The sequence below is a fragment of the Cynocephalus volans genome, chromosome 3, assembly GCF_027409185.1.
Source record: "Cynocephalus volans isolate mCynVol1 chromosome 3, mCynVol1.pri, whole genome shotgun sequence".
NCBI lineage: Eukaryota > Metazoa > Chordata > Mammalia > Dermoptera > Cynocephalidae > Cynocephalus > Cynocephalus volans.
Genome location: NC_084462.1, coordinates 184,372,058 through 184,398,525, shown reverse-complemented (window position 1 = coordinate 184,398,525; position 26,468 = coordinate 184,372,058). Strand labels below are relative to the sequence as shown.

The 26,468-nt window shown below is 54.2% G+C and overlaps 1 protein-coding gene across 4 annotated transcripts in view; it reads right to left on the bottom strand.

Moving 5' to 3' along the window:
- Positions 1 to 25,815, bottom strand: part of PACS2 (phosphofurin acidic cluster sorting protein 2) — a 70,598-nt gene extending 44,783 nt beyond the window's left edge. For all 4 annotated transcript variants that reach the window (XM_063088832.1, XM_063088834.1, XM_063088833.1 and 1 more), the window contains exon 1: positions 25,659 to 25,815. In XM_063088832.1, the coding sequence (XP_062944902.1) occupies positions 25,659 to 25,777 (119 nt within the window). In that variant the 5' untranslated portion in view covers positions 25,778 to 25,815. The remainder of the gene's footprint in view (positions 1 to 25,658) is intronic.
- Positions 25,816 to 26,468: the final 653 nt, after the last annotated feature.

Here is a 26,468-nt window from a genome sequence, read left to right as displayed (position 1 = left end):
CACCATCCCTCCTGCCTCCAGCCCCTGGCACCCACCATTCTACTTTCTGTCTCCATGAGTTTTAACTTCTCTGGGAACCTCACGTAAGCGGAATCAATACAGTATTTGCTTCTTGTGTCTGGCTTATTTCACTTAGCACAGTGTCCTCAAAGTTCATCCACGCTGTAGCATATGTCAGGGCTTCCTTCCTTCCTAAGGCTGAACAACAGTCCCTTGTGTGCGCAGACCACATCTCACGTGTCTGCTCATGTGTCAGTGGGCACTTGGGTTGCTTCCATCTCTCGGTTCTTGTGAGTAGTGTTGCTGTGAACAGGATGCGCGAACGATCCCTCCAACACCCTGCTTCCCATACTTCTGGGTATGTACTCAGAAGTGGAACTGCCAGGTCATATGCAACTCACTCTGTTCCGTTTTGGGGACTCCACACAGGTTTTCGCAGGGGCTGCCCCACTTCATATGCCCACCAGCAGCATGCATGGTTCTGGTTTTAGCTCTGACTAAAAACTTGTTGGGCTGGCCAGTTAGCTCAGTTGGTTAGAGCGCAGCCTTATAATCTCAAGGTTATGGGTTTAGAGCCCCATACCAGCCAGCCACCAAAGAAAAACTTGTGTGAAGGAGTTCTCTTACAGCTGCCTCCCACAGACAGGGCTCCATAACCCTACGAAGACAAGGCAACACTCCCACCCTACAGCACCTGTGGCCCTCCCTGAGTGAGGGGCACGCACGGGGCACGCGTGGGGCCATCATGTGCTCATGAACTCTCTGAGCTGTACCTGGGCAGACAGTGAGCAGAGGAGGACACACTTCCCTTGGGGCTGATGGGCCAGTAAGGGACACAGAGACGTGCGATCAGTGAGAGGAGAGACGATGGGGGGAGGGGCGAGTCCAGAAGGACCCAGGCAGGGGTGAGGGGCCTGCCTGGGCGCAGGGTGAGGGGTGGAAGGAGGTGTGCTGCAAGGCGGCCATGGCAGGGCTCCAGCAGTGGTGCGGGGTGTGGGGCCTGAGAGGCCTGGAGCAGGGCAGTGACGCTCCCACATGGCCTGGGGACTGGACAGAGCAGACAGCGCAGGGCCACGGTGGGAGGGAGGAAGGGTGGGCTGAAGTGGGTGCAGATTCCATTTATCCCTAAGGTAGAGCCAAGACCCCATTTCCTCCACATGCAGCATCTGTTACTGGGATGTCAGGGCTAACCCAAGGGCCACAAATGCTCCTTTCTCTATGGTTTCCATCTCCATTTCTGCTCCCTTTTCTGGGAGAGCTTTTCTGCTTTTCCTTGTTTTGCTTGAACTGTGTTTCTCGTGTCTGCCGTCAATTTTGGCTCTCAGTGACTCTTGTTTGTACCGGAACATTCCTCCACCAGAGCTTCCTGTTCTAGTTCCACAGATGCCAATGGTAGCTTCTCCATCGCTCCTGTTGGACATGGACATGGTGTCTGGCAGGGGGGACGAGAAGGCTGACGATGCCCTTCTCTGCCCTGAGGCTCCAGGCATGGGGTCCTCCGGGGAGTCTGAGAGCTGCAACCCGGGAAAGCCTGCCCCGCAGCCCACCATTCCCGCTCGATCTGCCGGCCTGGAGTCCACAGGCGCCATGGCGCTCTTCCGCTGGGCTCCTCCTTGGGCCTCAGCCCCTCCCGGGCCTTTGGTCAGGGTCAGGAGGAAGCAGGTGCACTGTGTGTGAAAAGCCAGCCCTGCCTCTTTGCTCTTCTTGGCATTTTCACTCTAGGATGACAAGTTCCAGCCCAGATGCAGCCCCTCTGCCAAGTGCGGCCAGCATCCTCCTAGCCCCTGGGCATCCTCACGCCACGCTCCTCACCCCCTGGATGCCTGCTGGCCTCTCCTCCTCTGCACCTCACCTGCCCCAGGAGGGCTCCACATTCTGCTCTCCAGTTGTGTACCACCTGCCCACCCCAGAGGTGACTGCATGCAGTCCCGCAGAGGGCCAGCTGCTGTGGGGGTGCTTCACTGGCCAACTTCAATGACTGCCTCTCTCCAGCCTCCACGGCCTCCGTCCCCCCAGAGCTCCCTGGCACCCTAGAACAGAATCCAAGCTCCCACTTGGGTGCCCGCCCTGCCTGCTTCACTGCCAGCAGCACATGTACTGCAGGAAACAGCCCTTGTCTCCTAGTCCCATCTAATCCCTAAGGTCGCTTCTGTGAGAGCAGGACCTATCCCCAGGGCCTATGGTGGTGCCTGGCACATCCTAGGTCCTCACGAAGGATGTGCTGGAAGGAAGCAGCAGCAGTAGCAGTGAAAGGAAAAAGAAGAAAAGAAGATGGACAAGCCCTGGCTGGTGCCACAGCAGGGTCCTGCAGAGGCAGATGGCACCAGGTCCCAGTGCCAATGCACCCACCCAGCCAGGCAGAACACACCTCCATGAGAGCAGAAACACGGACATTCTCACCAGCAAAGTCCAAAGGTGGACAAAAGATGCAGGAAAGGGCTCCTGTGCAGATTAGGGACTAAGGAGTAGAGCCTGCAGCATGAGAGCTCTTGCCGGACTGTGGGTGACGGGGACCAGGAGGCAAGTCTCAGAGCAGACCCGAGCCACCCCAGACCCCAGCACCTCCCCCGTGGGGCTGCTCATTCCTGCTGCTGCTGTGGCCTCATATTTTCCCTAACTTTTTATTTTGAAAAGCTTTAGATCCACAGGAAAGTTACCATATTGGGTGGGCACCCATGCCCTGCAGCCATGTGCGTGTCCTCTCCAGCATGACGGAGCACCATGGCCCCTTGCAGGCTGCTCCCTAAGGCGTGGCACTCCCTGCTAATGCCCACAACCATCACCCCCACCGGCGCCACTGGCCCCCATCCCACCTGCTCACCTGCCTGTCGGGTATCCTCCAACCTACAGCCATCCCGGCTGTATTAGTCCATTTATGTTGCTATGATAAAATACGTGGAACTGGATGATTTATAAAGAAAATGAAATTTATTGCTTACAGTATCTGAGGCTGGGAAGTCCAAAGTCCATCTGGTGGTGGCGACAGTGACCCAGGGGTCTCACATTTCAAGATGGTGGAAGCAGAGAGAGCAGAGACAGACTCTTCTCTCTGTTCTTTTAAAGCCCTCAGAACCACGCCCCTGACCACCATTATTAATCCATCCACTACTGCACGGTCCTACAATCCAATCACCTCTTCAAGGCTCCACCTTTCAGTTACCATAATAGGATTTCCCACCCTCTTAACAGTCACAGTGGGGGCCAAGTTTCTAATACATAAAACCTGGGGGACACAATTCAAGCTTCAATGAGTTTGGGGGCATATAATTCAATCCAGTACTCTGGCCTTATTTAACACTTTTTTTGATCATGGTAAAGTACACACAACAAAACTTGCCACTTAAACGTGCACAACTCAGTGGCATTTAGTGTATTCACAACGCTGTGCAGCTGTCACCATGATCCAGTTTTAGGAACTTCCATCACCCCAAGATGTTCCCCCTCCCCACCAGCAGTCTCTCCCACCCCTCCCCAGCCTGGCAGCACTTGTCCACTTTCTCTGGAGCTGCTTGTTTGGGACACTGGTCTAAAAGGGATCCTGCAGCAGGCCCAGCCCAGCTTCTTCCACCGAGCTTGGTTCTGGCCGTCCCAGCTGCGGCCTGTCCCTCCGTCGCTGCACTCTTGGCTGACTGCAGTCACCTGCATCTGACCACAGGTGCTGGGACCACTCCTGCCTTCTGCCACTCGTGAACAGTGCTCTATGAACACCTGTGTACGAGTTTCTGGGCGCCTGTTTCAGCTCTTTTGAAAGAGTGGTTTGCGGGTCACGAGATAACTCTGTTTAACTTACTGAGGGACTGCCACCATGTTTTGAGAAGGCTGTCCACCCCTGTTCCTGCCAGTGATGCACAGGGCTCTGGCTTGTCCACATCCTGTGTCTGCCACCCTCTCACACGTGGGCATCTCTTCTTGCAGCACATCCCACATTCTGACTGTGTAATCACGACCTTGTGCTCAGGCCTAGGCATCCATCCTGGCGACATCACTGGTGCCCCTTGCTGGGGTGGCTTGTCCCCTTCATGTTGGGGGCACCTGGGAGTGCTGGGAAGACACACTGCCCCTCCTTAGCCGTCCCCCCATCTATAGTATCATGACTCCCCCCTCCACTCCTAATCCCATTTTCCCCTCATGCTAACCAGCTGGGCTCCTGAGGTAAACAGAGGCTCCCTCCCTCCACCCCAGAAAAGGTATTTCTGGTAGTAGATGGACCCAAAAACTCTTTATTTAACTCAGCATGTTTTCACCTGTTTCTATCATGATCCGTCGTGACACCTACGTCGTCCCCAAGCCCCCTGGACACATACCCTTTCAGAGATCCTATCTTATTTTCAGCATGTCTTTATCTTCTGGCACAAGATATTCCAAACTCATCTGGGCTGGCATCACTCGGTTCCTTTGGGTGGGGACAGGTGTTTAGAATCAAGTTTGGGCAGGAGGGGTGCCTGCTGTCCAGATGCCCCTGGACACTAGTATGTTGACCACAAGAAAAGCAACCACAGACGTGGGTCAAGTCAGGGGTTTGAGGAGGGGCCCAGGATCTGCCACCGGGGCAAGCATGGCCAAAGGCCACTAGAGCCACACCTCACGTCTTCCCTCCAGCACGAGGCCCCCCAACCTGGTTAGGATGGCTGAGGGCCCCAGACAATGATGCCCCTCCTCTGGGGACAGCAGTAGGCTGTGCAGTAGCGGCAGCCTGGCCGGCCAACCCTCATCCACATGTTGGCAGAGAAGGGCCCGTGGGCTCGTCTGGAAATGTGACTGAGCAGACCCTAGACGCACTGACACCGAGACCACCGGTACAACCCCACCCCTCAGACATGTGATATCCTGCACATCAGCAGAGGACACTCGCCTTCAGAGATTCAACAGAAAGATTCCTGTGGCCAAGGAGGCCAGAAGGAAAGCAGCAGACGAAGCTGAGAAGGCCTTGCAAGTTCACGGTGCCAGGACAAAGGTGGTGGGCAGTCACTGCCAGGCTGCCGGGGAACTCGGGGAAAGGTGTGGACACTACTCCTGCCACTGCGGTTCCAAATGCTCCAAGGCGGAGCAGCAGCTTCCAGGAGACAGAACATCCGTTCGGTTTGCAAATATCCACAAAACCACACGTTCTGGTTGTAAATTAAAACAAAGACTGTTCAAGCCAACTGGGGAGCTCGCAAGGGGGCGTACACACACTGCAGCCACCTGAGCAGGCTCCACAGGGTGGCCTGGAGCCCTGGCTTGTAGCCTGCACATGGCTACGGATCAGCCCTCGGGTCCGCCTATCTGCCAGCCTTGCAACCTCTCCAAGCCCCTCCCTCCTGCCGGCATCCTGGTCCCCGGGGGACCCCAGCCTCCACATGGTGGCTGCAGACCAGGGTCTCTCCCGCCTGACCACTCCGCAGGCGCCATCACTGCTAGAGAGGCATCCTGCGCTCAGCTCCAGGCCTGGCCGGAGCAGACCACAAGGGCCAACTCTGGGTCCTGGTGAGAGGCCAGGCTGCCCGACAACAGCACGGGACCCAAGTAGGACAAGGATTTCTGAACAATGCGCTGGCACCCAGGATGGCCCTCTGAGAAGAACGCTGACTGCCATCGCTTTCCTTTAGGCCCACAGGGGAGCATAACAGTTAAGACCCCAGCCACACGTGGGGTGTAAATCTGTGGGCCCAAATCTGCTGACTGTGTGTGCTATCAAGAGGGAAAACTAAGGGGCCTTTTGTTTCCAGGAGCTGATCCTCTGCACAGTCGCGTGTTTGCCCGCGTGGGAGGCGGGGCCCTGCGATGGCCGCTGGCCAGACGTGACCCCCACGCTCTGCTGCCCCGTGGGCAGAGGAACGCCACAGGCCAGTGCCCTGCCATTCCTGCCCAGGCTCCAGGTGCCCTTAAGGCTGTCCATACAGCTGGGCCAGGGCGTGACAGTCGGGTGTGGTGCAGAGAGCTGGCACAGAGCAAGATCCACAGGAGGCCGAGGCTCCCCTCTGCCTGCACCTCCAGTGCTTGCCATCCTTCTCTGCCCTGAGTTGCACCTGGGTGGCCCGGGGCGGCTGCCAGCTCTCGTTGGCCGAGCTCAGCTTTCTCCAATGTCCAAGCCTTATCTGAACACGGCTGCTCCCTGCTAATGAGAACGGAAGGTCAAAGGTGCCTTCTCAGTGTCCCTGCCGACCAGCACTCAGGGCCAGGAGGCTGCTATAGAGGACAAGGGTCCACCTGGGGCTTTCTAGACGGCCTGTGCTGAGGGCTGGAACTAGGCCCGGAACCATCCAGCCTCTGGTCTCCATGCCCCCACCCCCTGGTCACTGGGAGCCCACCTTCCCACCCCAGCATAGGTCAGCTCTACCCATGGGAGTGACACAGAGGAAGAGGCAGGTGTCCCCCTGCCATGGAACTAGAGGAAAGAAGGTGGCAGGTGCTGGAGTCAGAGGACATCACAGCTACATGCAGAGGAGCCAGGCACCCTGCTGGGAGCACCATATCCCTCACACAGCCCCTGCACATCTGTGGCAGGGAGGATCCTAGGGGGACTGTGAGGATAACATTAGAAAACACATGCACAGACCTGAGCACAGGCCCAGGACCACCACATGCTTTGGCCAGCTGCCTGCCATAGCTTATCCTGGGTGTAGCCATCAGGAGGCTCCCTGGCCTCAGACCTGCTGGGCCTGCCCCAGAGTTCGGCCCCCATCCTCTACCTCCAGCCCAGCAGCCCCAGGCACAGGTGTCCAGGTGTACCTCACCAGCAGCTGCAGGGGAGCCCTACCCAGCCCTGCTCTTCCTTCCCACCACGAGCACACATGCGTGCGGCTGCCATACCAGAGGGGCTCAGGGAAGGGGTTGCCACCTCTCTCACCACATTACACATGTGGAACCTGGTATCCCGGCCCTTGGTCCTCAGCCCTGACACAGCTGGGTCTGTGTTTGGTATGTGGTGTGAGCGGACGGGTGTGTCTGTGAGCACCAACAGCCAGCATGAGCCCAACTCAGTGTGGGGTCACAGAGCTGCATGCTCCAGCCGCCCGGGCAGGGCACAGTCTACTCGAAAAGAGGGGAGAGGGTAGGCCCGGCACATGCTTCCTGCTGCACTAGACAGAACTCAGTCAGGCCTGCATTTGGCCTTGCGGTAGGAGCAGAGCTCTCCCTTCCATGCCCCGTGGGGTCAGAGTGAGCTGCAGACTCCCTGGAAGCTAGGCCCTGGGAGTCTTGGCACTCAGCTGGTCAGTGCTGACCACTTAGTGAGGGCACTACTCCTTTGCCCCTGGAGATTGGCCAGGAGGTGCTGTCGGGGGAAGGCAGACAGGCATGCCCAGCAGAGGAGCTGCACTGAGCATGGTAGCAGGGCGCCGTGGAGGTAGTTGTGCTGGCTGGGGGCTGGACCGTGGAGACGTCAGGTAAGGCTCTGGATGAGAAGGAGCCAAGCCAGTAGTGTCACTGAGCCAAGCCCACACCCTCGAATGCATGCCCTAAGGCTGCCCCCACAGGCTGGTGCTCCCCATTGCCCTGGGCGGGCGAGAGCTCAACGGGCATCTCCCTGTCCAGTGCCTGCTTTCAAGAGTCCTCTACAATGAGGGTGTTTGGGGGGCAGTATTTCAGCACAGACAGCTGAGGGATGCCCCGAGACCCCCTCCTGGAAGGCCTGTGGTTGGGCCTTGTGCAGCAAGGCCTCAGGAATCAAGCCACTGCCTTCGGGTGGCCTGCTGAGGGCTGGCACACTGTGGTGGGGGTATCGCATCCACATGAGAGTGACACACAGTGAGGATGGTGAGCAGCTGGGCTGGGGTCCGTGGAGACTTTTGGGCTTCTTTGCCAAAATCTCCTGCCTCGTGTCCCACCCCTGACAGTCTATGGGGCAGAGGGCGAGGGTGGGCAGTGCTGTGGACACGCTTGGGGGTGGGCCTGCAGGGAGGCAGTGCATTTTCTGGTGCCTTCAACACTCAGCTTTCCTAAGTGCTCAGCGCAAGCCCAGCCTGCCTCGGGCGCATCCCCAGGCCACACCAGTGAGCAGCAGGCCCTTTCCTCAAGACACGGTGTTCCTCAGCCCACAGGACAGTCCTCAGTGACAGGCTCCCACAGGGGCCTGACCGGCAGAGTGCCTGCTCTGTGTGTCACTAACAAGGCAGTGCCACCATGGGAACACCTAAGATGGTGCAGCCTCCTGGTGTCCCCCACTCAGGGCAGGTTCAGGGGAGGGATAGAACACCTGCTTGGCATGGGGCAGGGCCTTGGGAGCCCCACAGGCACCAGGTGGGCAGGGTCAGAGCCGACGGGGAGCAGGGCCAGGTACACATGTGTCTCTCTGACATCCTGCACCACTGGTCTGCCCAGGCTTGGTCTGCACCCGCCCTAGGTGCCTGGCACACAGCCCACTGAGATGAGACAGATGCTGCCCACTGGAGCGGGCTAGGGAAGGGATGGAGGTGACAGCAGCACACGCCACTCTTCAGGGGACAGTGGAGACGGGGTGTGAGGCTGTCTTGGATTTCTTCTCTGCCCCACGTCTGGTGGGTGCATTCGGGACCGAACTTCTGTCCAGAAATTAAGACCCTCCCTCTGGGGAGTCACAGGCAGTTCATAAACGTGCAGGCCCCCGGGGGCGCTGAAGGGATGGGAGGATGGAATTGCTGTCCAGCAGGGGACTCAGAGTCCACCTCCTGCACCCAGGTCTGAGGACGGCCCAGGAGAGGATGCAGACAGAGGCCCCAAGCCGGACCCCAGGCTGTAGGATGTGATTTCACCTGCACCCCGTCCCGCGTTTGCACCACACAGCCTCGTGCAGAGGAATCACCCACCCACCTGAGGAGGGAGTTCTCGCAAAGAACCAGAAATCCCCACCATCAGCGGGGCAGATGTAAAACCTCCCAACTCAGCCCCAGGCACCTGTCCCCCCTCGCTCCCTGCATCCTCAGCTGTCACAGGCCTCAGGAGGAGATTGGCACAGCCAGGGCCCTCGGCCAGTGGAATTCCCAAGCTTCCATTTGGGGGGCTCCCACAAGCCCAACTGCCTCCTGGGTGACCTTCGTTTGGGAGGGGGCTGGCCACAGTCAAACCCCAGTCACGGCAGGGCCGAGGGCACGTGACCAGCTTCCCCACCTGCGCTTATCAATCCTCACTGATATCCACGGAGCCCAAAGGGCCTCGAAGATGCAGGGATGCTGGCAAAGCCACCCACGCTCAGTGCTAAGGGTTTGGTGGCTAACTGGTAACACTTCCAAGCCCACAAAGGACAGGACACATGCACATAAATTCGGAGCTCAGTGGACAGATTTCTCACGGATCCAGAAGCAGGAGAGTGAAGGCACATGTGGCCTCCCAGTGAGAGGCCCCCAACTGGGCTCGCTGCAGGGAACAGGGTCCCTCGCAGCAGCCTAGAATCAGAGCGGGGAGCGACTGGGCAGCTTCCACCCAGGACGGGGGACTGGGTGGCAGAGAAGGAAAAACACAGCGTCTGACCAGATGCTGGCTGAGGATTCTTCCGAAACTAGGAGAGACAGAAATGCTCGTTCTCAGCAAACACAGAGTCCCAAGGAGGATAAGAAATAATAACGTTTACACATTATATAGACACACCTAACAAAGAAAAACTCTTACAGCAACCATGGAGAACACACGTTACTCACAAGAAACAATGAGCAGACTTATGGCAAACTTCTCAAAACCATGACGGAGGCCAAAAGACAGAAAACAGTGTCATCAAAGTCCTGAGGAGACAAAATTGTCCACCGAGACTCTTCCAGCCTCAAGTGTGAGAGGGATGCTTTCTTTCTCCTGCAGCTCATTTCTGTCGTCATCTCTGTCACCACCATGCTGGCCGCGTCATGGGCAGCCACCATGCATGTGACGTCAACCTGCCTGGGTCCTCAGGTCTTGGCCTTGCTCTCGTGAGCAGCTTTGTTAAATGCCTAGGCTGATTTTGTCTGTGAGCGCCATCTTCAGGTATTCAGACAGAGCCCCCACTCACAACCCTGGCTGGAAGAGCCACCGGAGGATGTGCTCTAGGGAAAAGAAAACCATCCGCAGGAGGGAGGAGCAGGAGGCTGCATGGTGCCAGCACGCTGGAGAGCAAATCAAAGGGGTCGGTGCTCCCTGTGTGCAGCAACAATAGCGCCGGCTACGCTGTGAGGAGGGGCTCGAAGGTCCGGATGGAGCCCGAAAAAAGGGCGACAAGGACCCTCACGAGTAAGGTCTCGTTTTCTCTGGAGGGTGGGAGGGATGCCAATTATCCTTAAATGTCAGTAAGTCTCACATTTTAAGCAAGTCAATAACAGGTAAACAGACTAGAAACCACATTTTTTGGAGCGGGTAATAATAAAGAAATACTTAACCAATTTCCATGGCGGAAATGACAAAGAACAGCAAAGGAAAAGCATAATAAGGAGAACACAAAACAACAGAAATAAATACAAGTATTTCCGCCACCACAAGAACACAAACAGACTAAACTTACCAGGAAAAGCTGGCCCAGGCATTTAACAAAGCTGCTCATGAGAGCAAGGCCAAGACCTGAGGACCCAGGCAGGTTGACGTCACATGCATGGTGGTGGCTGCCCCTGACGAGGCCAGCACAGAGGTGACAGAGATGACGAAAGAAGTGTGCTGAAGGCAAAAAGCGGGCTCTGAGGTGGTGACGCCGATGCACATGATGACGGGGGCTTCACCAGGAAGCTGAAACAAGGCTCAGTGCTCGCTGGCCCAAGGCAGGGGCAGAGTGTTCTGTCCGTGTGGCTTGGGACACACCAGCCTCCACTCTGGGACCTGGGATCCACAGAGAGAGGGGCTGCTCGCCCACTGCAGCGCCCCCCAGTGGACTGCAGAGCGCTGCACCGGCTCTAGCTCGGGGCCTCCCACTGCTCCTGCCCTGAGTGGTGCAGCCAGTGCCTCCTCTCCACAGTCACAGTGTGTCGTGGCAAACGCTCACTGTCGCCTGTGCTGCTTCGGGGAAACACCTGCTATGTTACTCCACAGGCTAATTTTCAAGGAGTGGACCCACCACAGTCCTGTGCGTCATGTTCACACGTCACCTGGAGCTGCAGATCTGGAGAGAACCTCTTGGTATGCATCCTACCACCCCCCATAACAGCACTAAACAAGGGGCTGCGGGGGGACCCCACAGAACCATTGCAAGGAGCCCCCTATGGGGTTATGGGCTCTGAAGGCCTCGTCACCAAGACCAGAAGGTACCTGCTACCCAGCTAACACCACAGCAATCACCCAAGGCGATGCCCAGGATCCTGGACCCCTATTCTACCACAGCGTGACCCAAGGGTCCCAGCACCCTAGACTCTCCTGGAGGCCTTGGGCCGCTGCCCGATCATCGCCAGTCTGGTTCTCAGGATGGTTCTAGAAGGCTGTGGCAGTAAGCAGGTGACAGCAGCTGGCCTGGTTCTGGGGTTTCTCACCCAGGAAGAAAGACAATTGCTGCCAGAGAGTAAACCTCTCAGCGCCAAGCCAGGCACACAGGCCCCAAGAGAGGTCGGCGGGGGGGGGACAGGGGCTGCACGGCAAGTACACAGGGCAGCTGCAGCCGGCCCTGCACACCACAAGCACCCCACCAAGGGTTTGCTCTCATGCACACATGCAGACACAGCCCAGAAGCACGCCAGCCGCCCGCGTGGGGCAGCGGGCACAGGGTTGGCTTCCATCTCACCACCGAGCCCCTGAGTTAAGTTAACCCCACAGCAAGGTGGAGAAAATGAAATTAATGCCCTGGAATGTTTGTAATTCTCTGTGAGACCCTGGATTCCAACTGACCTCTCTCTAGGTCAGTACACACAACGGGTCTGCCAGAGGCACTTGTCACTGAGGAGAAAGACTCCGTTCCCACTCTCACTCCTGACGGTGATCGGTAATGTACTGAAAAGGAAACGCGCTAGGAACTCTTTCTTAAATGAGTCTAATCAAACAGGTTTTTTTTTTTTTTATTCTTAACACAAATAGCTTCACTGGAAGTTCTAATTACATTGTGGTCCACTGTGCTCAGAGAGCGGTTCACTTTCAATAGAAAGGTGCCAAGCTGTCACAAACTCAGTCCACACTGCCCCATACGAACAGCCACTCAGCAGCGGATGAGGACACACACAGGGAAGACCTCCCGACGCATGTTCCACCCTGACGAGGGGAACCTGGACTCCTATTCCGGGTACAGAGAACCTGTGGAATATTCCAGCTTTTGAGTGATGATGACCCTGGGGAAGAACTGCTTCCCATGTCCCTGGGAGTGGCATCTGTGCTATACATCCTCCTGCTGGTGGTGGCAGCTGTCCCCATGGCTGGTGAGCCAAGTCCCCTGCCTTGGACCTCTGTGCAGTGGTGGCTGGTCACACTGCTGAGGCCCACCTGTACCAATGTCGGCAGCTGGAATGTCAGAGCATGCGACTCGCTGAGCGCCACAGCCTTGAGCCCCACGCTCCCAAGTGCCGCACGGGGCCCAGGAAGACCCTGGGGTAGCACGGGTGATTTTCACCAGGTTGTTATTGCCGTTTCTCAAGGAAACGCACTCTCTGGGAAGCAAAATATGAACAAGTGAAAACAGAGATGTGGACATCTCCATAGCTACCTCTTCCCAGGTCAAAGGAACGATAGTCACTTGGGAGAAAAGTGCTGGACATCCCCCAGTGCTCTAAGAACTCCAGCCTTGCACGTATGTGGATGGCATGGGGCACCTTCCCCACCCCCTCTTCTCTACACTCAACACTGTGCCCAGGAGACGTTGATCACCCAGACCTAGTCACCGCTTCCCAGTACCAAAAACTGTCCCAGAGAATAACCTTCAGAGTCTCTCCCAAAGCCTGGCCCATCTGAAGGTCGGCGCTCCTGGGCTAGCGCTGAGAGCCTGGTTGTCGACAGTCCTGCTCCCTGGCCAGGAGCCACCAAGCTGGAGGCCTCGATCTCTGGACATCATATTACTGATTAAAGAAACACCTGAGACCTTGGACAACCTGGCTGAGCCAAGGCAGTGCTCTGAAATTCACGAGATGTGTCCGCGAGCCTGGCCAGGCTGGCCTATGCCCCGCCACATCCTCCCTGGGTGTGGGCCAGCAAGTGACGGCAGAGGTTATCAGACGGTTGCCCACCTGCCCCAGCACAGATCCTGATGTGCTCTCGGCCAGACACCCAGCCAGGGGTACTGGCCCTGCCCCACACTTGGGCACAATTAAACAGGACAATGTGAGAGACAGCAAACGCCAGCCTCAGTGCTCCCACCACTACTTGCGGAGGGCCTGAGAAGCAGGTGGCTGATGGAGGAGCTGCCCGGGGGAGCCCCTGCCACCCGCCCACCCTGACATTCCCTACGCCCCTCGGCAGCAAGTACAGCCTCCTGGCCACCCACAAGGACACGTGGGTCCATCCTTGGCCGGCGCTGACCGAGCCCAGACACACACCTCTCCTGCCACCTCAAACTGCCCCCACTGCCAGACACTCAGCCTTCCCATGCCCTGCTTCATAAAGCCCTGCCCTCTACCGTCCTTGCTCTTGAAGGCCACTATGCCAGGCAGCACCAAGAACCCAGAGTGTGGCCCAAGTGTGGGCAGGGCCCCACATTCAGCCTCCCAGAGGCTAGCTCTGCCCTGATGAGACTCGCTCCTCACACCAGGCTGCCCCCAGGCCTGCCCACAGCCCCTTGCTGTTTTTCAGTACCAAAGCAAGTACCAGCCACAAATGAGCTCACCGTCCTGCCTGGCGATGCCCAGCCTGATAACTGCTGTATTTATAAACACACACCACGCTCAGCTCCACTTCCTGCCCGGCCTACGGCCAGAGGAGAGCATGCTGGTTCGGGTCTGGTGACTTCTGTGTCACTCTCTCCTTAACTTCCACAGTGTGATAACCTTTATGTTGTGTTGCAAATGGGAGCAGCTTAGTGCTTACAGCAGGAAGTCCACAGCCCTGGCTGGAAGCCAGCCAGAGCTGAGGGAATGGCAGGGTTGACAGCAGCGGGTGGCCAGCATGAGGCCCCATGGCACTCTGACCAAGAGTGTACAGCATACCCAGGTCACAAGAGCTCAGACTTCAGGGCAGGTGTCCACAGCCTCCCCGCCAGGGCACATCCCAGGCTTAAAGGGGGTGGGATGGGGGGAGCCCCAAGAATGTGGCAGCACCATCCCCCCCACTTGCTCACGGGGATTCACTCCAAGAGCTTTCATCAGTGCTCAAATGAAGAAATGGAAACTGGCCCACGGCCAAGGCAGCACCCGGCCACCCGGGGCTCACCTGTCAGCAGGACGGCACAAGTTCAGGGGCACCCTGGGGCTACTCTGCGTCCGCTCTCAGCCTGAGCAGGAACGTGCCCACCCCCACCCGTGTCCAGAGCCAGGGACAAGGCCCAACGTGGCAATGCCCATGATCCCAGGCACTGGGGACACCTGCACAGAGCGTCGCTCACGCTGTGGCACTGGAGCTGGGAACACAGGCTGTGATGCCAAAGCTCAGCCAGCGCTTACATGCTGAAGGGGCTGATACAACTGAAGAAGAGACTTCTGAGGCCTCCCGCTCAGACAGCAGCACAGCGCACTGGGAAGCGAAGCTCCAGCTCAGCAGATGCTCGTGGCGACCCCAATGGGTCCCTGGTTCCTTCTGTTGCAATGTGGACGGTGTGCAACTTAGGAAGGACAAGACAGTAAAACCTCTGGGAGGAGGGGCCCGGCAGAGGGGCTGCACCTGCAGATCAGTGTGGAGGGACAGCAGCCGAGGCAGTCCCAGCAGCATCTGCTCATCTGCCCCCGGGCTCGCCACCGCAAGAGTCGCATCTGAGAGAATGGTTGTGCATCCACAGGTCCCTGCCCTGGGCTGGCTGGGACAGCAATGGTGCTGGTCAACTCCACACTGACCAGACTCTGTCTGCATGGAGTAAAAACATGTCCCCATGGAGGATCAAGCATGGACTGAGGACCTGAGCACTGCACTGCCCATTCGGTACACGTGTGCACAGCTGTCCCCAACAGCTACATGGGCTACATGGGGAGAATCGAGACACGAGAAACAGGAGACGGAGAGTTGGGCCAGGTGAGCTGCTCATCATGAGGCACCTGAGTTCATACTCTCTTTCTGCCGAGAGCAAGGCCCAGCCTGTCTGCCTGAGGACAGAGTTCGGAGAGATCACAAAACCCCTCCCCCGCCAAGCCGTCCCAGCCCACAGACTCTGTCCCAACCACTCAGCAGGGCTCATCATAATCTGTCTGTCTCCATGCTGAACATGCATGCAGGAAAAGAGCCTGACATCTTGTGGGGGCAGAACCCATTGCAGGTCTAACCTGACCCCTCCCACAACCACTGCCCATCATGGCCCCTCTGCTATCTCCTCCCCCCATCCTGACGGTGCCTCAGGGCTAGGCTGCAGGGTCTTAGCACATGGCTGGGTGGTGCCTGTGGCCAGGGAGCAGGGATGCCTTCGGCCCCGCTAGTGGGTAGGGAGGACAGGCCAGTTGGGGGAACGGAGATGAGATGACCAGGGCTGAGAAGCAGCCACTTAGCCCCCCAGGCCACTGAGCTCCAGCAGCAGGAGGGCAGACTTGCCCGAGTCTTTAGCTTCTTCCCCTGGTGGTTTCGAACACCTCTGTACAGTAGGCACTACCACTGCAGGGGACCCAGGGCCAGGTCCTGGACCTCCAGCAGCAGCCAGGCACTCATGTCCATGGCTACTGACAGCCCCTAGGGTGTGGCACTCCTCCGGCTGCAAAGCACAGAAAGCAGGCACTGCCCTCCCCAGAGGCTGGGGTCCCCAGTGAGATGCTTAAAAACGTCAAGTACTGTTACTAGAAACTCAATCCTTAAAGGCAGTATGCTATCACTGTTTGTGACAACCCACCTCCAGAGCAGCAGGGAACCAATTCTAAATTCTTCACACGCTATTTTTAGGACCGTCTTTTAGTGCCACTGTCGAGCAACCCTCTGCAGCTGACCAGGCACAGCCGGCCTAAGAGGAGCCGCAGCTCATCCACACCCACCACGGGAACTCTATGAGTCCCTGGTGCTCCCAAGTGCCAGCAGGAATGGCAACAGAGTGAGCCAGTTCCAAAGAGACAGCAGCTTGAGGCTGGTCTGCAATGCTTGACGAGCAGGCAGGCCCAGCCACTGAGCCTGGGTGGAACAGCAGCACAGGGCCACGCGTGCTCCCTGTCCCACCCTTCCCACCCAAACTGTCTCTCAGCACCCTGCCTCTGCGATAGGTCACTCTGGTGAATCACATAACCTTCTAGGTCTGACTCTGTCCTGCCACCTCCACACACCCATCAGAAGGTCACAGGAGACCCCTAGTTACTGCAACTGACCACAGACCCACTCTCTGGAATGGCCGTCCTACTACTGCCATACACACCATGGACACCAAACCTTCCTGGGACACAGGGGTCCATCCCTTGCTTATGATGCAGGATGCTGGAAAGTTGGGCAGAAGGAAAGAGAGTGCTGGTACTAGAGTCCAGGTCCCAGGAAGAGAAGAGCCATGGGCCACACTGGGGCCTTGGTGTGCCCCACCTAGATCACAGGTCATCAGTACTCACTGGCATCACCCACCTGGCGCAGTATGGGCTGCCGCTTCTGTACAAAAGCCGACTCAGGAAAATAAAGACATTCACAGCACCAAGGCCCAAGGAGAGAGAAGCACTGCCTACCTGGATGCAGAGTGTGTCTACAACAATACCTCACAGGCAGGACAGGCAGCTCTCCAGCCTGCAACCTAAAAGCCGACCACTGCACAGTGTTCACACAGAAGGGCAGAGCAGACGCAAGTGATGCTGACCTCAGCCTCCAGAGGCTACGGCACCACCATCCTGGCACTCAGATCCGCCCGAGAGATGCCGAGCCCACAGGCATGGGCTGCCCAATCAGCTTCCTCTGTTTCCCCCTCCATGCAGCCCTCCTTCCTTAGACCACTGCAAATCACCCCTGAGGGTCCACTCTCAAACCCCACATGACCCTCCCCGTCCACATCCACTGGCACGCATACTCACTCCAATCTCCAGCTAAACACACATCAATACGGTCCACCACCAAACCAGCACCACTCTCCCAAACACACACCCTTAAAATAGTCCAACAATTTCCCCATAAATCAAAAAGAAACCCACATTCCTTAGCATGGCATCTTTGTTCAACTACAGGAATGTTCCCCAAGTAGCCACTCCATGCTGGTTCTGGGCAGGGGCTAGAACGCCACTGAGCACCCAGACCCGGTCCCCACCGCGAGAGCCACAGCCTGCTGCAGGGACCCTCATGCAGGCCAGGGAGGCACTGGGACGAGTCCTGAGGGATGGTGCCTACACATGCACAGAGCAGATGGGCTGAGGACGGGCTGCTGCTGCAGAGGCACATGAGGCCTCCCAGCCAGCCACTCTCTACTAATGCCACCTCCTCATCCTCACACATGGAGTGTCTGTCCAGTGGGAAGGGCGAATACATCCAACCGGTGCTCTAGAGGTGAGAGGAGAGAGAATGGGGCAGGGCATCAAATAAAGAGAAATGGCTGAGAATTTCCAGAACCAGTGAAAACTGCCAGTCCACAAAGGCAAGAAGTCCAGTAACCCCCAACACAGACCATCACAAGAGAAACACACACCTGGACACACCGTGAGGCAGGCTGTCCCCAACACAGATGTGATCACAAGCCACCAGGACAGGCCTCCCCCACATGACCCACAGCAGGCTGACCACTGCCTTCCCTCTCAACAGCAAAACCAGAAGCAAAAGTCAGGGAAGCTATCCCTCCAACTCGCAGAGAGAGGAAAATGCCACCCTAGAACTCTCCAACCAGCAAACACCCTCCCAGAATGAGGGTAAACGAAAACATTTTCAGACAAACACAACAAGCGGTCAGTTATCAGCAGAACCTTACTACAGGAAATCCTAGCGATGTATTTCTGACAGAAGGAGGAAAATGACTCCAGGTTCTGAGATGCAAGAAGAAGGAAGCACAAAGAAAGTGAAGAGTTTTGAAGTTAATCAAGTACCAACAGTTAAAGCAATAATACATTTCATGGGCTGAACAAGATGATAATTAAAACACACGATGACAAGAGCTTATAAACATGAAAAGGCTGAGTCAGAATAAAAGTGCTGTACAGTACCCATGCTGTTCAGGAAGTGAATAAAGACACAATTAACTCTAAAACCTGATAACAAGTATATGCATTAAAATTTACAGGGTAACCACTGAAGAAATAGAAGTAGAAATAAATTTCTACTAGAGGGGAAAAATGAAATAAGAAAAAAATGCAAAATAAGGTAAGACAAAAAAGAAAAACAAACATAAGAAATGCAGGACAATAAAAAGCACAAAAATAAAATAGTAGACGTGAATCCAGATATCAGCAATTCTGGTCAATGTAAATAGACAGGATGTTCCAGCTAAAAACCAAAAATGGTCAGACTGAATGAAAATAAAATCTACATAGATGCTGAATAACCAAAGGCACATCTAATATGTAAGGAAATATAAAAGTTTAATGAAAAAAGGAGAAAAGGAAATAACAAGAAAATACTATCCAAAAGAAAGCTTACACAGCTATACTGCCATCAAAGTCAATACTAAGATAAAAAGCATTACTAGACATAAAAAGAGTCACATAATGATAAAAAGTTTCAAACACCTAGATGGTATTATAATCCTAAACATGCATGTACCTGATAACATAGCCTCAAAATGTGAAAAACAGAAACTGAGAAAACAAGAGAAATAGACAAATCTGCCCCCAGATTAGAAGAATTTAACATATTTCATGTAGACAAAAAGGGAAATAGACTTGAAGACCACAATAATCCAAGTTTGATCTATTGGACAGATATCAAACACTGCATCATCGATTGCCAAATATACATTCCCTTTAAGTACAAACAGAAGATGCATGAAAATTGACCTCATAATGAGCTGTAAAGCAAGTTCCAAAGAATTTTAAGAACTTGGTGTCACACTGGCCACCTTCTCTGGAAAAGAATCAATGAAAAATAACTGGAAAAAACACACGTTTAGATATTTTAAAACTCTGAAATACGACATAAGGTTAAAGAAGAAATAATAAAAAATTTCTAATATTTTAAACTGAATGATATCACACATAAAAGCTTGTGAAATGCAGCTAAAGCATTTCATAGAAGAAAATTTACAGCTATAAATGCTTATGTGAAAGGAAAGAGTAAAAATAACAAGCTATGTACTTATCTTAAGAAATTAAAAATAAGGGCCAGCCTGTGGCTCACTTGGGAGAGTGTGGTGCTGATAACACCAAGGCTACGGGTTCAGATCCCTATAGAGGGATGGCTGGTTGCCTCATGTAAGAGTGGTGCTTACAACACCAAGTCAAGGGCTAAGATCCCCTTACCAGTCATCTTTTTAAAAAGAAGAAATTAAAAACAGAATAGCAAAATAAGCCCAAGGCATGCAAACGGAAGGAAGTAAAGATAAGTTCATTTCAAAAAACAGATGAACCCTGGGTGAGACAGACAACAAGAGTGGCATGCACAGAGTCTATACAAGGAATTAAAAGAGGACAGCATGTTGGATTCTGCAGACTTTTTTTTTTTTTTTAAAGAATATTATGAACTACTTTTTCCCAATAAACCTGAAAATTTGGATGAAATCGTCAAATTTTCAGAAAAAAAAAAAAGGAACTTTCCAAAAATAACTGAAAGTAGGAAAAAAGTGTCCTATGACCATTAAAGAAATTGAATCAGTAAACTTTCCACAAAGAAACTCCAAGGTCAGGTTATTTTGTAGGTAAATTCTCCCAAACATTCAAGGAACAATTCCAATTTTATGTAAGCAAAACCATGATACAGCAAAAGAGGAAACACTCCTCAACTCATTTTTTTTTTTTTTTTTTTTTTTCGTGACCGGCACTCAGCCAGTGAGTGCACCGGTCAGTCCTATATAGGATCCGAACCCGCGGGGGGAGCGTCGCCGCACTCCCAGCGCAGCACTCTACCAAGTGCGCCACGGGCTCGGCCCTCAACTCATTTTATAAAGATATCTTGGCACCAAAATCTGATAAGGGCTATAGAAGAAAGGAAGACTGTATATCCCCAAAACAGATGCAAGTGCCCTACACAAAATATTAATAATCTAAATCCACCAAAGTACAAAAAGGGTAATACAACATGACCCAGCTTGTATTTTTCCAAGAATAAGTTAATGCTACAAAATCAATTTATGTAATTTACCACACTAATGATTGAAGAAGAATCACATAATGCTCTTAGTAAAAGTATTTGATTACATTCAACATCCACTCATAATAATTTTGTAAAGAAGTCTTAGCAATCATGAATAGGATCGGGCTTTTTTCTAGTTTCATAAAGGGTATCTACAAAAAATTACAGCAAACATTATACTTAATGGTGAAACACTGAAAACTTCAGTTAAGGTCAAAACAAAACAAGTATATCCACCCAACTACTTCTACTCCCCACTGTACCACAATGGCCAGCATCATAAAGCAAGAAGACAAATAAAAGGCATGAGGATTAGAAACAAATTTGCACTTGAAAAGATAATATACACTTAGAAAATTCAAGATAATCTACAGCTAAGTTAACGTTAAAAAACAGTAAAATTACTGGCTTCAAAAAATCAACTGAATTTCTATATATCCACAACAAACATAATGAAAAGATTTTTAGTATAACATCTAAAACACAAACATCTAGGAATAAATCTAACAAAAGACATGCATGACCTATAAGCACAATCATATACAACTCTTGAGAAATGCATTAAAGACCTAAGTAATGGAGAGAGCTTGTTCATAGATGAGAAATTTCAGTATCATACAAATGTCAATTCTCTCCAACCTGCTCTACAGAGTCAAAGAACTTCCAGTTACAACCCAAACACAATTTTATATGCAACTTAAGATAATTGTAAAGGTTATACAGGCACTTTAACCCCTACCTCACACCACATACAAGTTAATTCAAGGTGAATAACAGACCTAAACATAAAAGCTAAAATTATAAAACATCTAGAAAAAACATAGAAAAATACCTTCATCATCTTGAGATTTCTTCAATAGGACACAAAAACAACTAGCCAAAAAGAAAAAGATAATAAACTGGATTTCACTGAAATTAAAAACTTTTGCTCATCAAAAAGCACCATGAGGAAATAAAAAAGCAAACCACTGACTGGGAGGAAATATTCACAATCTGTGCATCTGACAAAGGACCTCCATCTAGACCACATAAAGAAATCCCACGACTCAACAAAAAAAAGACAGATACTGCCCAAGTTAAAAAAAATAGAGAGATTTCAAAAGAAGACATACAAATGGCCAACAAGCACATGAAGAAATGCTCAAAATCACTAATCATCAGGGACAGGCAAAATAAAACCACACTGAGATACCACCTCACCCCAGTTAGAAAGGCTATTATCAACAAGACAGAGAATAACAAATGCTGGTGAGCATGAGGGGAAAAGGGAACTCTCCTGTCTTCTTGGTGGGAATGTAAATTGGTACAGCCCTTGTGGGAAAGAGTGTGGAGGTTCCTCAGATAACTAAAAATAGATCGACCCAGCTATCCCACTATATACTCAGCAGTTTACCGAAGTGAAATCTACATATCGAAAAGACATCTGCACTCCCAGGTTCATCACATCGTATTTATGATAGCGAAGAGATGGAATCAACCTAAATGCGCATCAATGGATGAATGGGTTAAACAACTGTGGTATACACACACAATGGAATACTATTCAGCTATAAAAAGAAATGATATCCTATCGTTTGCAGCAAAATGGATGGAACTGGAAACCGTCATGTTAAGTAAGTCAGACACAGTAAGACAAATACCGCATGATCTCACTCACACATGGAATCTTAAAAAAAAAAAAAAAAAAGTAGTTCTCATAGAAGTAGAGAGTAGAATAATGGTTACAGGGGAGTGTAACCAATAATGGCCACAGGGGAGTGTGGTGGTGGGCAGGGGAACTGGTGGACTAACGGGTACAAAATTATGCTATCTACCCTAAGTGACTCATGATACAGTATAGGCATGTATTGAAACAACACACTGTACCCCACGAATATGTACAACTAAATGTTAAAGAGAGAGGGATTTGACTGATGCTTCACAAAGGTAAAGGAACAGCCAATAAGCACATGAGAAAGTTCTGAACATCATTAGTCTCCAGGTACTCACAAATAAAAACCCTAAGGAGAAACATCACATAGCTATTAGAATGGATAAATAAAAAACTCGTAATACAGAACATAACCCAGAACAGCTGGTGGGTTTGGAAGATGGCGCTACCAGTTCAGAAAATTGACAGTTTCCTATAAAGTCAGACACACACAGACCTACCCTGTGGGCAGTTATTACCAAAACGAAGTGAAAACACACATCCACAAAAAGTCCTACAGGGGAATGGTCGTAGCAGCTTTAAACATAACAGCCCTGAACTGAAAAGAACCCAAATGTCCACCACCGGTAGCAGGTCTAAGCAAGGTGTGGTTTACTCTTACAAGGGAATATTATGTGACAATAAAAAGAAGGAACTACTGACACACACAACCCATGGGTGGATCTTAAAAGCACTATGCTGGATGAAAGAAGCCAAGCTCAAAGGTTCGCAGACTGCTGGGTTCCACCCATGTGACATTCTAGAAGAGACCACAGAAACTGGCGGTGGAGAGTGGGCAGCATCGGGACTGGCCAGAGAGGAACACGGGGACCTTTCTGGGTGATAAAGACATTCTCTGTGCCTCTTGCGGGCACACATCTGTCCCAACTCAAACTGTGCACTGGGGCCTTGGCCTCCTGCCGTATGTGAATGATACCTCAACACCCTCAAAGAGCCTCTGGAGTTTATGGAAGTAAAGATTCCAGTGAACTACAAGCACATGAAAAGATGTCCAACCTCACAACGTTTAAAAATGAATTAACAGACCTCAATGAGGAAAAAAAATCAAGTAGCAAGCGTGGAGGTCCAGAATGGCAAAGGCCCTGCTGAGGAGCGGGTGGAGGGCAGGTTCCGGTGAGTGAGGACACAGCTCGGTGGCCCACCAGAAGGACCACTGTCGCTGACGGTGCTGGGCCAACAGTTGCCTCAAGGAAAACCAGGATGCTGGGCCCTCCCATTTTTTGTGCAGCCCCAGTGTGCCTGGCACAAGGCTCCTCAAGGGACAGAGACCTCTCCCACCACATCCCAGGAAGGCAGAAGAGCTGAAACAAGACAACCCAGAGCAAATGATGGATAAAGTCCACCAGCTGACATTGAGAGCACATCGAAAGACCACGTAGAAAGAGTGCAGAGACGCTCATAACTGAAAGAGGGCGTTTTCAACACATTTAGCTGAAAAAGGATTACTATCTCCTAAAGAAACTGCTGAGACTCAAGTAGGGGAAAAAAAGGAGAAAGAAAAATTGGCAAAAGAAATGAACAGGAATTTCACTGATGAGGAAGTACAAATGGCCTAAATCAGTAATCAGAGAAATGCAAATTAAAACCACAATACCATTTCACACCCACCAGATTGGCAAAAATTAAAAGTCAGACAAGCGTTGGCAAAAATGTAGAGCCACAGGGACTCGCATGCCGCTGGTGGGGGCCGGCATCGGGACAACCGCTCTGGGAAGCCGCCCGGTAGTAACGCTGAGCGTGCACATACCCACGCCCCTAAATCCTACTACTGTACCCGGCAGCACGTGCTTAAGACAGGCCCTACCCGTCCACAGGGAGAGACAGGTACCAGAACATCTACAGCAGCACGTTCACCATGAGCCAAGAATTGGAAACAAGCCAAAGTTTCCATGACAGAGGCAGAGAAAAGGTGTCATCGTACTAGGCGACACTATGCAGCACCGAGCCCATCAACAACCATCAGTGCAGATCGGTTCAGAAACTTAAAGATGGGGCAAAAGCAAGAAGTGCAAAAGAACACAGGGAGAATGACCCCTTTTACACAAAGTCCCCAAACAAGCAAAACTAACAGACTGTCCAAGGACGCGTGCACACAAGCACAGAGCAGGGGAGGAGCACCACCATAGTGAGGGCAGGCTGCACCGGGACAGGAGGAGTTCATCACAGTGATGCTGCTGATGCTCCACGCACAAACCCTATACCTGCCCACCCTGTCAGCTCCTCCACTCGCCCCCGTCCTAAGCCAGGGCCCTGGAGCCCCCATCCCACCCCTGCCTGCCACACCTGTCCTACCAGCCTTCTCGAACCCTGTCCTGACACCACATCCTCCCCATAAGCCCTGTCTCCACAGGCACCAGAGTTGGCTTTCTGAACCCCCCCAAGAACAGAGCATAGCTCTACAGTGGGGCTGACAAGGCCCCTGGCCCCTCCTGCCACACTCCCCACCTCCCCCAGGTGAAAGAAGTGCAGCACCAGCAGGCAGTGGGGAGGAGGGGTGACAGCACTCAGGGGATCAGGGAGAGCTCACAGCCAACGCAAAAGGCCCAGACTGCGGAGATGGCAGTGATGCAGAGGGGGACAAACAGGAGGGTAGCTAGCAAGCTGTGAGGCCCAACGATGAGGCCATGACAAATACCTGGGAAGGAGAAGGTGGGCCTGGGGAGACGCTCCTGAGATTGGCTATGAGGCCCCAGAGACTTCCCAGAAGAGAAGCAAGTTGGCAAGTCTGGAGTCCTCAGCCCCAAATCTCATGCCTCGGGTTTCATGTGGACACTGAGTCCCCCAGGAAGCCCCTCCAGGTGTGAGCATCACACTGATGCTGTCCTTCGTTTTCACGCAGCACAGCCAATGCCCTGCACTGTCCAGCAACCTCTGCATCCCCAACACCATGCTCAGAAATACCTGCTGAAGGAACCACAGCAGAGTGCGAGAGGCTGGTGTGAAGCAGACGTGCAGTGAAGCACAACTGGACGGCAGCGAGCCTTCTGAGGTCTCCCAGGGTCCCCTCCATGGCACCGGCCACGTCCTGGGCCTGCATGGCACTCCTGGTCCCCTCTGGGAGGCCCACTCACCCTCACCTGAAGGCCTCGCTTGGCCTGGTGTGTGCCTATTCCAGAACCAGAACCTTGTAGGAGAGTTTCTCTCTCTCTCCCCTTACCCTGAACCACCAAGTGCAGAAGAAATCTCAAAAGTTTCAAGCTCAGCAGGAGAAAGAGGAAAGCTGCAAGTCCAAGCAGAGTCGGGCTGGCCGGCTCCAGTCGTTGCCACCGGGCGACCGGCGCTCCCCGACCAAGTGGGGGGGCAACGTGCCTTTTGCAGTAACAAAATTAACAGCACGACGCCAAGAGCGGTACTGACTTCCCAGATGTCTCTAAATTAGGCGGCACGATGCCAGACAAGTAAAGTCAAGGACCGCTCCTCAAGACAAGGAACAAATCGTGTGCTGGACGGACGAATACAATCGGGGTCCTAAGACTGCATGGGTTGCGGGCATCGCGCGCCCTGAGGGTCACTCCCAGGCCTCTCAGGTTTGACGGTGCTGCGGAGGCGACAGGGAATCCGTGGTACCCGGAGGAGAGCGCAAACACCCGAGTCGATCGAGCAGCGCCTCACCAGGAGGCAGGTGCAGAGGCGCAGGCTGCGAGCGCGCCAGGTGAGCCCCGCGCGCGCTCCTTCCGGCGCGGGGCTGCAGGGCGCGCGGGGGGCTCGCCTCGACGGGCCCGGGGAGGCCGGGAGGCCAGGGGGTCCTGGGGGTCCGGGGGCAGGCCGCGGCCGGGCCACCTCCGGGCAGGTGCGCGGCGCGAACAAAGCGCGCGCGGCGCGGGTCCCGTACCTGGGCACGCAGCTGGGGCTGGAGCCGTCCACCTCCCAGGTGGCGAACAGGTTCATGGGCACGGGCGTGTTGAGCGCGCCGGGCGCGCCGGGGAGGCCGAGGCGGCCCCGCTCGGCCATGGCGCCGGCCCCCCGCTCTTCGGCGGCCTGGGGCTGCGGCCGGGCCGCGGACGCGCGGCGGGCGGGCCGGGCGCGCGGAGGGCGGCGGCGCGGTCACATGGCTGCCGGGCGGCGGCGGGGACGGGCCGGGCCCGGGCGTCGAACAGGCCCGCGGGCGGCGACGAGGCTGCGGCCGCTCCGCCCCGCCCCGCCCCGGCCGCCACGCCCCACCCGCCGCCGCGCGCCCGCGGCCCGCGCGCGCCCGCCGCCCTCCGACCCGCGCGGGCACCGCAGATTGGCGGGGCGAGGCGGGGCGCGAGCTCGCCGCCTCGCGCCCAATCACGGCCCGCGGAGCGCGCGCCGGAAGTGAGGAGCGCGCGCGCCTCCCCTCGCGGCGCCTCGCGAGGCGTCCCGGCCCGCGGGGACGCGCGCACACGCGCCTGCGCACTGGCCGCGCCCCGCCCCGCCCCCCGGGAACTGCAGGAGGGGCCCCGGGGAGACCCCAGGAGTCTGCCGGGGGGGGGGGGGCGGGGGGGCGGGGGGAAACCCGGGGGGGCGGGGGGGGGCGGGGGGAAACCCCAGGAGTCTGCCGGGGGTTCGCGGGAGGCCCGCGGGGCCGGGCTTGCCGCGCGCGCGCCACGTACGCTCCTCCTGCTTTCCGCCTCCGCACCCTCCGGGCACTCTGGTGTCCCCCTGCCGACCCCGGGTCTCC